The sequence below is a fragment of the Postia placenta genome (genome assembly GCF_002117355.1).
Source record: "Postia placenta MAD-698-R-SB12 unplaced genomic scaffold POSPLAscaffold_4, whole genome shotgun sequence".
Lineage (NCBI taxonomy): Eukaryota > Fungi > Basidiomycota > Agaricomycetes > Polyporales > Adustoporiaceae > Rhodonia > Rhodonia placenta.
The window spans coordinates 1,036,966-1,048,468 of NW_020169835.1; the positions used below are offsets into that span (position 1 = coordinate 1,036,966).

Genomic DNA, 11,503 nt, shown 5'->3' on the forward strand with positions numbered 1-11,503 from the left:
ACTTCAAGGACGACAGAGACACAGGTCACAGACCGTGGGCTATATTGTAGAGGCACGAACAACAGAAAAGAACGCCAATGTACAACAGTCTCTGTATGCAGTCAATAGAGATCGCAACCGTATAGTAATCAGCAAAGTCAACAGTACAAGGGAATACAGCATTTGTTTCAGCACACGATCATCTTACATGTCCACATCTTCGTCCATATCCGCTGCCCACGCCTCCGAATCGCTCGTATCGTACTCCTCTACCTCATCCTGCGGCACGAGCCTCCACGCCGTCCACGACCCGTTCATGTCCTCCATGATCTCCCAGCGCTCCGGTCGCTCGAAGATGTCCCCGGTGATCCATTCCATGAACTGCTCTCCCATTTCGTCGCCCTCATGCAGCTCAATATTCCACCCGAGGAATATCACATTTGCGTTGTCCACGACCGCCTGCAGGCCCGACTCATGTGTGTAGCGCATCGAGAAAAGGTCGATCATCTGCAGCGTGGCGCCGCGCCGCAGCATCGCGAGGTCGTCTCCGTCTAGCGAATCAAGAAACGGGAAGTCCGCGGGGGATACGTTGACTGTCGGCGGCGCCCACTGCGGATGGGCGTACGGGCCTTCGTAGCTCTCTTCGTCGTCGGGTGTCCCGTACCCGTAGAATGACCAGCCATCGTCATCGTCGTAATCATCATCAGATTCCTCCCCGCTCCAATCCTCTTCGGAGTCATGTTCCAAGAAGATGCCTGCCCAAGGATCGTCTTCGGGCGGCGGCGTCGCTCGCGGAGGCGCACTGGGCGACGCCTTCGCCTTCTCAATGGCAGATGCAAGAGACTTCACAAGGAAGATCGGAATTGGCCGGCTGCGTACAGCAGTCCGGCAGCACGGACATGTCTTCTTGCGATAAAGGACGTCATCGGGGAAGTCATCATGCATGTCTTCATCATTCGGCGGCGCAGAGCGAAACCATTCTTGCAAGCAGCCCTGGCAAAGTACGTGACCGCAAGGAGACAGGCTGCATAATGTCAGGGTAACGTAGCCAATAACAAATGCGCACGGACCCATGTGGTCTTGACAATAAATCCATGCATATTTGACAAGTAAGGTTGGTTTCAACATTCGCCACAAGCTGGTCAGAGAATGAGACATGGATCAGAGACAGATACTGGGTCTCACTCACTTCATCCGACTTCTTCGTCAGATCTTTCAGCTTCTTGATTTCGCTTTCGTTATCTTTTTGAGCCTGCATGCATTCAGCGACCGTGAGGCGTACATGAGCATAGGCGGGAACCAACCTTCGTTGAATGGCTTAAATCCCTTCTTAACTCGTCGATAACCTACGCATATGTCAGCTCTGTGAATATGCACGGACTCGTCAACCCACTTTGCTCTGTTTGAGGACCGTCTTCTTTGATACAGACAATTGCTGCAAAAACGACTTAAATAACGCATGTAGAGATGAAGACGATAGGCATACCTTCCGCAAATTCTCCAACTCTAGTTTCATACGGAGAAAGTCCGCGCCACTATATTCGGATGTATCTTCTGCGAGCTCTTGTAGTTCCGGCGTAGGTGATTTACTAGGCAACGGAGGAAGTTCGCGAGACTTTGACCGATCTTTACGCTTGCCGCGCATGCTTCCGGCACTTGGCCGAGCCAGTTCTCTCAAGACAAGGCTCTCACCCTGTTCGACGAAATATGACTGCGCCCGATGTTTTCCCTTCGCCTTGCGTCCACGCTCTGGGGCAGCATCGTCAGAGATACCAGAATGTAGCTCAACGGGAGCTGTGGCTGAGGATTGGAGATGTGGCCTCTTCTTTTTGCGGTGTCCTGAATCATTCCTTGCAATAGCGACCTCCTCAAGAGCGCGCGCATCAGGAGAACGAGACTTGCGTCTTCTGTGAGAGACAGCTTGGGTGATCTGCGCAGATCTGTTCTCTCTCTGCCGCGTACTTGCGGTCGAGCGGCGGCTAGAGGGTGGTATGCCTAGGAATGAAGTCGGCATTATGCTCCTTTGAAACGGCGATAGCGAATGTGGTCAACACGAGTGCGGTACTTGAATTAGCTGTTTCCGGCCACGAGGATTGAGCACGACGGATGATAGATGTCGTGCCGTGAGTACGACCGTGTACAACGAGGAGGGAGACGAGACCGCCACCCTAACAATACATGTAACAGTCACGAACACCGATCACGTACAGAATGACGCGAGGCGTCACACATCACGCTACTTTGCGTTTCATGCTTCTGGCGGTCTGTCTCTCTGCTCGAAGGGGGTTACTGACCCAAGGCACATCCGAAATCTCCAAAGCGGGACGTTCACTCAGTAGACGGCATTATTTGATGTCTTCAATGGATTCAGCCCCTCAATCCGAGAGACAGCCACGCAAGAATGAACGAAAACAAGCTCCCCGAGGCGGTGGTTCCGCTAAGCTCAGGGGACACCCAAAGGACACACCCGAGACTCGCATGTCAAAGACGCTATCTTGGGTTCTGCGTCATGGCGCACGATCCGAAGGATTAGAGATGCGCCCTGACGGGTATGTGCGCGTCGACGACCTTGTGAGTGTACTACTCAATTTACCCACTTACTTGTAGTCTGAATGACCCTCAAAGTAGCTGAAGATACCCAAAATGCGCGAAATGAACTTCGACATGCTAGAACAGATTGTAAAGGCCGACAACAAGAGCCGGTATAACTTAATTCACGAGCCTGACAAGGCTGTTGGCTCTCCAAGTCAGATCTGGTGGATCAGAGCAAACCAAGGGCACTCAATGAAGGTCTGCTTTGAGGCACCACTGCTCTCCGACTCTCGCTGACTATGGTAAAGACCGTCGTACTAGACTTACAGCCCATTCAATCTCCTGCTGACATTCCGACCGGTCTTGCTGTGCACGGGACATCGCGAAAAGCATGGGACATCATCTGTCAGCTCGTGATATTTCCTGCAGTCGGTTGTGTGTCCTTACGACGCTTTTCCACCTGCAGGTGAACAAGGACTATCCAAAATGTCCCGCAATCACATTCACCTCGCTCAAGGTGTACCGGGCTCAGGCGTCATCAGTGGTCAGTGTATTCCTGTCATCATGGAATGCTTTCTCAGCGGTACCTGCGCTGCATCTTGTTTAGGCATGCGCAGTTCCTCTTCTATCTTCATATTCGTCGACATACAGAAGGCTCTCGCCGCCGGTATCAGGTTCTACCTGTCCGACAACGGTGTCGTGCTAACAGATGGCGACGAGAAGGGCTTCCTGAGCCCGCAATTCTTTGCCCGTGTTGAGACAGCAAAACGCGAGCCGCTTCCTGGCTGGGAAGGTGCTGGGCCCATCCAACTTCTCAATCAGGACAAGGTAGACGTAGAACAGGTCGAACAAGAAATCGAAGTTCCCAAAGGTAGTAGTTCACAGCCGTCGAGCTCGGAAAGGAAAGTGGAGAAGACGGAAACGCTTCTACTATAAGTGAGGTATACGAGTTATGTATCTATGTAGCATCATTGTCAAAGCACGCACACGTCCGTATCGTTTACATATTAGAGCGCACTTAATTACTGGAGCCTAACATTTGGAGTGGGTCGATCTAACCTTCGCTGTCATCGAGAAGCCACTCATACATATCAGATGTGTCGCCATGAGGCTGGTTTGAATCATCCATGGTCGTGGACACTCGAGTGGGATGACAGTCATGATTAACATTCATCGACTGCCCCCTCCACGGTGCCTTCTGGTACTGCAGAACGCTGCATGTACTTCAAGTCAACATAAAGCAACATTCTTTATTCATTGGGTATACTCACGGTTTCGCGCGCCGTTCCTTTGCTGCCATCAGAGGGAAAGAAACGTTTGGCTTGGTTCCACTCGTGGCAGCGGCGGACGGGGGGGATGAAACAGGATAAATCTTTCTCGGCCGCGGCGTAGCGTCGTCGTCAGGCGCCTCAGCCCGAGACGATTTCGCGTCCATGTGGCGTGTCCGCGGTGGACGCTTGAGCTGGTTTGACGGGGGAGGTTCAATCTCCTGCGCATCAGAGTAGTCCGTGCTGTAGTCCGTAGGTACGTTCTCCTTCTCTAACGTGCTTTCTTGGCCCGCTCTTGGTGGAGGTCGCTTGATCCGCGGTCGAGGACAAGACGTAAGTTTAGGTGACTCGTCATCTGAGCTAGCCCTGAGCAACTCAATATCCATGTCGGAAGATGCGGCGACACCGCGCGCCCTTGACTTGGGCCTTGGCTTCGGACGAGTAGCTATCCCTTTCTTGGGCGTGCGTTGCGATGAAGGACCGCTGTCGGTTAACATAACCACATCGTCTCCAGCATCCACGTCGCTCGTGGCGGCCTTGGACCGCCCACGCCTCGGTGGGTTCTTTCTGACTTCGGATTGGGCCTTTCTCTGATGCCTCGTCCCGGCCCATTCACCGTCCTTGCTGTCATCGCTTGAATCGTTCCCTTGGGCTTTTCGCCGCCTGCCCTTGCGCTTTCCTTCGTCCTGTAGCTGACTGCTCTCGACCTCGTCCATCGATGTCCAGAATCCTTCGTCTCCGGCCTCCTCCAACTCCTTCCGCCTCACACGGGCCCTCTCCATGATAATGCGCTCGCCAGCACTGACTGCGTCCGCGCTATCGTGGTCATCAGGGAACATGGCAACACCATACTCCGCACTCTCGCGAAGAGTAGCAATAGCCTCTTGTCGAGTCTGTTTCATGTCCTCCGTGATGAGAGAGACCGCGGCTTCGGGGACGAGAACAAGGGCAATAAAGTCGGTAGGAGTGAGGGGAAGAGTCGAGTCGGCATGAAATGAAGCAGGAGGGAAGAGATTGTAAATGGTCTGGTTGATGATCATGTAACCTAGCTCGCCATAGCTTGACATTACCAATACATGAGCTCCATGAATTGGCGGTGAGGGAAAATGCCAACTCACTAGCCTGGTTGCGTCTTATCGAAACTGGCGAACTGTCCAGCTACACCGGCGGTCTGCCTAGAGCCTTTCTTGCGCACGCTCTTGACCACATCTCTCCAGAATACGCTGCCTTTCCGGGGCCGATCAGCGTACTGTCCGTCTTCTTCGTACTCCTCCTTACGAGATGCTCCAGGCAAGAAGTCTTCGTCAATGTCGTCGAGAATTGCTTGCAACCTAGGCTTTAGCGCTGCAACGCGCGCACCTACACGGTCCCACTCAATCTCCGTTGGCCAGCCCCGCCGTTTGGCAAGCGGTACCTGATGGCTTTCAAAGCGATGTCTCTGGCAAACGCCGACGAATGCACCCAGCGGAGCCCGCAGACCGAGTGAATTAGAAGGCCGAAGATCTGGCCAGGATGCCTGTTTGGCGATGGCAATCAAAGTCGAAAGATATGGTGTCGGTACAGGTGGTAGCCGTTCGTCACACCAAGGACATAACGTCTTGGGGTCAACCTCAGGATCTAGAAATACTGACACAACATATGAGCAAGATGATGCAAGGGACACACGGAACTTACGCAGATCATCCTCATCAAGGTCATCATCGCCATCCCCACGCATGAGTTCGGCCAATCTGCGCGCATACTTCCATCAGCAGCAAGTTTCAGTGCAATATACGCGTCAAGTGCAGCATACATCGCATTCGGGTTGGCCCTTCTCCTCTTCCGCTCTCTCTGGGCCTCCTCATCAACCACCACGTCGCAATCGTCCTCCGACAAACGCTTCCCTGGAGAGTGACCGATGCTCTCAAGCACCTGCGTCTCCATCGGGAATGGCAGAATTTTATAGCTTGACGAAGGGGGCTCGCATTCATCCGCGCTACTTTCCGCAGACGATAGAACAACACCGTGGCCATTGCCTTTGCTTACCTTGCAACGTTGAGAGGGACTGTCTTGATGTACGGACGACAATGGTGACAACTCCGGAAAGGCAAGTAGCGGCCGCGGCGGAGGCGTTAAGCGATCGTTGTGCTTCTGCGAGGAAAGAGGGGATAGTGCTTCAATAGGATTACACTGCTCCTTCGCCTTGCCCTTCCCATTCACCCTGGGCGGCATAAAATTCTTATCTTTGGAAAAAGGAGACGGCTGGTGCACGCACCCTTTGCGGTCTTTCATTCTCTGGGTATCCTCGTCGCCGCTGTCAAGGAAAGGCGGTGGCATCGGAAAAGGCTGTGGGTTCGGAGTCCGTGCTCCCTTGCGGACAGGGCGAGGCCTTGGTCTCTGAGGACGAGGGGTCTTCGGGTCGTCTTCAATGTCTTGATGATGTATTAGCTCAGAGGACGGTCGGTCATGGTTAGAGCTCAGTTCGTTGAGTGGAGAGTTTTGTTCCCGCCTTCCCTTCCGCGCGGACGTGCGCTTTGGAGGTGGAGGAGGGCTCGTCTCAAGAGCTAGTTTCCGCGTGCCTGCATGAGCTGCTCTCGGCTTTGGACGTGCACCTGAGGCCTTCCGTGGTTGTGATGAGCCTGAAGGCTCCGGTGTGGGAAATCTCGATGTAGAGCTTTCGGCCGTCACGCGTGCAGAGGACGTAGATGGTTGGCTCAAAAGAGGTCCAGAGCCAGTATCGGCATCGAGACCTTTCTTATTCTTCCTGAAACTGGGTAAGGATTTCTTCGGAAGAAATGCCGGGTTATATTCGTGGAATTGACCGTCAATGACGACACCTTGGTTGTTAGAGAGAGGTTTCTGAGACGCAGTGGGCTTCTTGGATGACGTTCCTGGAGAGAAGGAAACTTCGCGCGAAATAGATCGCCTTGAAAGCATGTCCAACTCGTCATCGCTGTCCTCACTGCCTGTGTCCCAAATAGTGGTGCGAATGTCACGAGTAGCCACTTTCACCTCCCCTTTGTCTTGAGACCGCGTCACTCTGCTTTGGGAGCTGGGAGGTTGCTTCGAAGGCCGAGCGAAGCTACTTCCTAGGTCTTCAAATCCCTTGCCTTTGGTTTGCGCGGACGGAAGCGGACGTGTTTTGCATCGCACGTCATGAGAGGTATCCGAATGCAAGGTCGTCCCTCTTCGTCGTAGATTATCCTGAAAGTTCTCCATACTGGTATCTTTCATTCTAGGTCTTGCAGAGGATTATCTCAGGATTATCCCAAGCCGCATACAGCGCTTGTTTGCGCGGATGCACTAGTCTGCAAGAGCAAAGTGTTACCATCGTCAGCTTCTAAGTGATATAACAACCACAGACTAGAGGTACGCACCTCAAAGGCCAAGATCTGTCAGTGTGTACGCAACACGCATACAGTCAAGCACAAACAGGTGTGGCTGTCACTTGTGGCGGCGCTCGCGGTGTTACGCGGTCAGTGTGAAGTCAACGAGACGCGTCGGGTTTGTCACGCTGACGCGATGCGCAGACCGTTTGTCACGTCATGTCATTACGTGACCCAACGCGCCTCCGCCCGCGCCGTGACCGTGTAGTAGCTCAATACTGCTCTCATGCAGCCTGGCCGACCCATTGCTCTTGATGCGCAAGACCACACCACCTCAGGCTCAGACGAAAGCTCAAGATTGTCCTCGCGTGAACATGTCGCCACCCTCCTGGGTATCCCAAGCGAGATCTTCCTGCATATCATCTCATACTTGAGTGCGGCCGACGTCCTAGCAGTCCGTCAGGTTAGTGCTCTTGTCCCGGGCTAAGCATGGCGATGGTACTCTCAGCATGCAGTTCTGCCTTTCATATGGAGTAATGCTTTACTAGCCCGACCTCATGCTCTATGTTGTCGGGATTATATCTTTCGAAGTACTTCCCATCCCGTTCTTACGATCTAGTGACAAGATGTACGGGCTGACCTGCCTTGCAAACTTCTTGTGCGCCGAATCTATTCTAACGTTTGACTGTAGACTTGCATCAGAGCAAACCACCTCACGCGCGACAGACTGCTCTGGCTTGATCTCTTGCACACCACTAATGGTCAACTTCCTCTGCCATCAGCCGTCGCTCGCGACCCCAATGCGACTGCTCGTGATTTGTCCAGCACCGAAATAGAACGTCTTGTACTTTCTTACCATTGCGTTGAGCGTACTTGGCTCCGTCGGCGAGTGTCTTCAGTAACCCTTGAGCCTCGGCCAAAAGGCAGTGTCGACCTAGAATTCGACAGCCACACTGATGGCTCGAGGACCATTCTAGCTCTCGATGTTTTCCTCGACCGATTTCTTCTTTGTGTCTATCATGAACGTCTTATCGAAGTGTGGGACCTCCTGCCCAATAATGTCCTACATACACTCGGAAAGTCAGCAAATGCAACCGAATCAAGACCATTGCTCTGCGCAAGCAAGCCCGTGCTCGGGACCGGTTTGTTTACTTCATGTTGTGCATGCTTGGATGGCTCTCAACGTGTTGTCCATGTCGCGGTGACTTCGTACGTTAGCTACATGTCATATCTTCAATGTTCTCACGGAACTTCGCGTACAGTCATGATGGAAGTACCTTCCTTCGTGTAGGGATGCCACATGAGAAAGACCTGGGGACAGTACCACAAATCAACATCCGTATCTCGCCTGCACTTCAGTTGCCCAATCTGACGATGCTAGTTCGGGCTATCTGCCCGACTTCGAAATTCGCATTTTTATCGTATTCGAATGTGTGTACCCTTGCGAGTCAAGAATTGCAGGTACTATACAAGCTGGACATCCCGGAGCGTGACGAAGATGAAGTGGTATGTCTTGTCGTGAGATGCATTACGTGTGGCGCTGATCTGATCCCTATTCCGTTCTCCAGCAATGGAATGGGGTTATTGCGGCTAGATTCATTACCGAATATCATATTCTCTGCGTCAGGACGCGCTCGGTGGAATTATACACGCTCCCAACGAACTACAAAGTCAATGGGTCGTCTGCTCCTCCTGCTGAGGTTGTACGCCTTCCTGCACAAGCAGTGACCCACGATTTCCCTCGCACAACCTTCCGCGGTGCATCCGTCTCGGAGCCTCAACGATCTCTAAATCCATCGCAACGTCTACATTCCTCTGAATCACCGTCTGAGGCCGACATCATTCGCACCACGGTATCCTTCCTTGCATACGATGTGCTCCGCGGGCTCTTCCACTACCGCGTATCCCTACTCCTCCCCGTACCCACCCCCGGTGGCGGCATATTCCAAGACCCTCCGCCGCCACACATGACTGTCCATCTACTCGCTGCTCGCCATATGGCGCTACCCTACAATCCATCCACCGTGAACATCGGGTCAGGCGTTCGTGTCCCTAGGAGTGGGTTGACGCCAGGCTCTCGCGGGTTTGTCTCGGCATGTACCCTTGGACCGCGGGGCATGCGTGGTATCTGGGTCGAGCGCCGCAGAGGAAGCGTCCAGCGAGGCGTGCTAGGGTTCAAGTCTTCCCCGGATGTGGCGCTGTCATTTGGCGGCCGCCCGAGCGAGCAGGATGAGACCGTCAGCGACACTCAAGCGTCTACCAGTGAAAACGAAGGGACTGGTGAGGGAACGGAGGAGGAATTGAATTGGTGGGAGGATCCTGGCGAGCGCACCCTTCGCGGTGAGACGATTTACGAAGTGTTTTCGCCTGACCTACGAGGTGAGCTCAGCATCCTTTTGTGAAATTCAGTTCATGAATATGCTTTGCCAGACGATATCACACATTGTGCGTTCTCCGAGGCAACAGGAAGAGTCATCCTGGGTACGCGTCACGGAGAACTTCAACTGCTATGAAACATGGTAATACGTCGTTGAACAATCTCGTAGCGCGGCATTGGTAGCCTTCACGAATAATGAAGCTCGGTGCTCGGTGTTCCGTAGATTTTATTGGATATAGCAAGTACAGACTAGTGGCGAGGCTGCGATCTCAATTTTGGGGCTGTTCAAACGCGAGAGCCGTATACGTCCTTGGGCTCAATACCTCCCTGACCTTTGCGGATGTTGGCCTGCGCCCACCTAATGCACAGTCAAGTCAACACGGCTCCTAGCAAACATCCTGTTCACTCACTTCTTAATGCGGATCGACTCAATTTGGATGAAACCAGAGGTGTCGGTCGGCTCGAAACCACCAAGTTCATCCATGGACGACTCTTTCTCGTCGTAGAGCCCCTGATGAAAGCCAACATCAGTTCTTTTTTCAGCATTCGCTTATGATCGAAGCATGCTGACCTCGCTAGACGAGCGACCCTCGACTGCGACGTTGCCCTTGTACAGCTTGAGACGGACAAGGCCGTTGACGGTCCGCTGGCTGCTCGGGATCGCACTGACGACGAACTCGCGCTCAGGCGTGAACCAGTGGCCGTTGTACAGGATGCGGCTCAGCTCAATCGTAACGAACTGATCCCGCAGCGCGCGGACGTTGCGGTCAAGCGTAAGACCCTCGAGGTCCATGTGCGCGACGCGCAAGATTGTCGCAGCGGGCGACTCGTAGCAGCCGCGCGACTTAACACCAATGAAGCGGTTCTCGACGATGTCAATACGCCCGATGCCGTGCTTGCGAGCGAGCGCGTTCAGCGCGAGGAACACCTCGACCGGGTCCGTGTACGTCTTGTTCTCCGCCGGCACAGTCACCTTGACGGGCAGCCCGCGAGCGAACTCGATCGAGATGCGCTCGGGGGTGGTGGGCGCATCCTCGGGCGCGGTGGTGAGCTTCCACATGTCCGCGGGCGGTGTCGTGTCGGGGTCCTCGAGGATGCCTGCCTCGTAGGAAATGTGGAAGAGATTCTCGTCAGTGGACCAGGGCTTGGCCGCGGTCTGCTGGACAGGAATCTTCTTCTCTGCGGCGTACGTAAGAAGTGCTTGCCGGCCCGCAAATCGATGGTAGAACGCTGGGGGTGATGGCTATCAGCTTATGATGAATTGAACAACTGTTTCGCGCACCAGGGATGCGCCATGGTGCAATAACCTTGATGTCGGGCTTCAAGCCGTAGAAGGCAAGCTCAAAGCGAACTTGGTCGTTGCCCTTGCCTGTGCAGCCGTGAGAGACATAGCTATCGGACTTCAGATTCATGCATGAGGCTTCGTGACGGTCGCATACTCACTCGCATCCCTCCTTGTCTGCGACGGACATCATGCCCCGGGCAATGACGGGACGTGCAAGGGACGTGCCCAGCAAGTAGACGTTCTGTGTAATGGATTAGATATCCACAGAGATCGAGATATGGAAAAGGAGCACACCTCGTAAATGCAGTTTGCCTGTACAGCGGGGTAGATGAGCTCAGTTACGAACTCTCGCTTCAGGTCCTCCAGGAAGAACTTCTTCGCGCCCACTGCGAGGGCCTTCTTGCGGGCAGCTTCAAAGTCCTATAGAGATATGAGAGCGATGGAACGTGGAGATGAATACAAGAACGGACCTCCTCCTGTCCGACATCGGCCATGAAAGCGTAGACCTCATATCCCTCCTCAATCAACCAAGCGAGGATGCACGAGGTATCTGGCGCATCGGTGAGCTCGAACGCCCGACACGAAGTAACATCATCATGACTGACCAAGACCTCCAGAGTAGGCCAACAGAACACGACCTTTCGAGGCAGACATGATGGACTGAGATGAGGGTAAACACAGATCACCGCACCGCTGAGGCTTTAGCGCTAAAACTTCGAGTGACTCAAAATCAAGATCAATATGATCGCACATGCAG

General features: G+C 53.6%; 5 protein-coding genes across 5 annotated transcripts; 2 read left to right on the plus strand and 3 right to left on the minus strand.

Moving 5' to 3' along the window:
- Positions 1–183: 183 nt before the first annotated feature.
- POSPLADRAFT_1054729 (hypothetical protein) lies at positions 184–1,993 on the minus strand (the record flags this gene model as incomplete). The annotated part of the gene is made up of 6 exons (XM_024480552.1): positions 184–1,003; positions 1,050–1,117; positions 1,169–1,231; positions 1,284–1,325; positions 1,373–1,414; positions 1,466–1,993. 6 exons carry the CDS (start codon positions 1,991–1,993, stop codon positions 184–186), a joined length of 1,563 nt encoding a protein of 520 aa, XP_024340908.1.
- Positions 1,994–2,457: 464 nt separating this feature from the next.
- POSPLADRAFT_1138334 (hypothetical protein) lies at positions 2,458–3,447 on the plus strand (the record flags this gene model as incomplete). The annotated part of the gene is made up of 5 exons (XM_024484894.1): positions 2,458–2,556; positions 2,608–2,769; positions 2,820–2,916; positions 2,978–3,052; positions 3,119–3,447. 5 exons carry the CDS (start codon positions 2,458–2,460, stop codon positions 3,445–3,447), a joined length of 762 nt encoding a protein of 253 aa, XP_024340909.1.
- A 331-nt stretch (positions 3,448–3,778) lies between these two features.
- On the minus strand, positions 3,779–6,977 carry POSPLADRAFT_1137777 (hypothetical protein; the record flags this gene model as incomplete). Its single annotated transcript, XM_024484832.1, has 6 exons — positions 3,779–4,838; positions 4,898–5,405; positions 5,454–5,509; positions 5,572–5,690; positions 5,805–5,979; positions 6,034–6,977. 6 exons carry the CDS (start codon positions 6,975–6,977, stop codon positions 3,779–3,781), a joined length of 2,862 nt encoding a protein of 953 aa, XP_024340910.1.
- A 393-nt stretch (positions 6,978–7,370) lies between these two features.
- On the plus strand, positions 7,371–9,597 carry POSPLADRAFT_1069597 (hypothetical protein; the record flags this gene model as incomplete). The annotated part of the gene is made up of 5 exons (XM_024482356.1): positions 7,371–7,547; positions 7,776–8,293; positions 8,347–8,590; positions 8,653–9,463; positions 9,515–9,597. The coding sequence occupies 5 exons, from the start codon at positions 7,371–7,373 to the stop codon at positions 9,595–9,597; spliced, it is 1,833 nt and encodes a 610-aa protein (XP_024340911.1).
- Positions 9,598–9,657: 60 nt separating this feature from the next.
- On the minus strand, positions 9,658–11,428 carry POSPLADRAFT_1039298 (hypothetical protein). Its single transcript, XM_024477524.1, has 8 exons — positions 11,352–11,428; positions 11,217–11,296; positions 11,041–11,166; positions 10,905–10,987; positions 10,744–10,853; positions 10,033–10,691; positions 9,872–9,972; positions 9,658–9,819 (listed from the first exon to the last, which is right to left on the minus strand). The coding sequence occupies exons 1-8, from the start codon at positions 11,398–11,400 to the stop codon at positions 9,747–9,749; spliced, it is 1,281 nt and encodes a 426-aa protein (XP_024340912.1). The 5' UTR covers positions 11,401–11,428; the 3' UTR covers positions 9,658–9,746.
- Between the last annotated feature and the right edge of the window lie 75 nt (positions 11,429–11,503).

What these genes read in the sequence shown, in the direction of transcription:
- POSPLADRAFT_1039298 (XM_024477524.1), bottom strand. Translation starts at nt 11,400, where the DNA reads ATGTCTGCCTCGAAAGGTCGTGTTCTGTTGGCCTACTCTGGAGGTCTT. An exon ending in AGGCAAACTGCATTTACGAG is followed by an intron (nt 10,988 to 11,040) that starts GTGTGCTCCTTT and finishes TCCATTACACAG; the next exon opens with AACGTCTACTTGCTGGGCAC. An exon ending in TGCACCATGGCGCATCCCTG is followed by an intron (nt 10,692 to 10,743) that starts GTGCGCGAAACA and finishes CATCACCCCCAG; the next exon opens with CGTTCTACCATCGATTTGCG.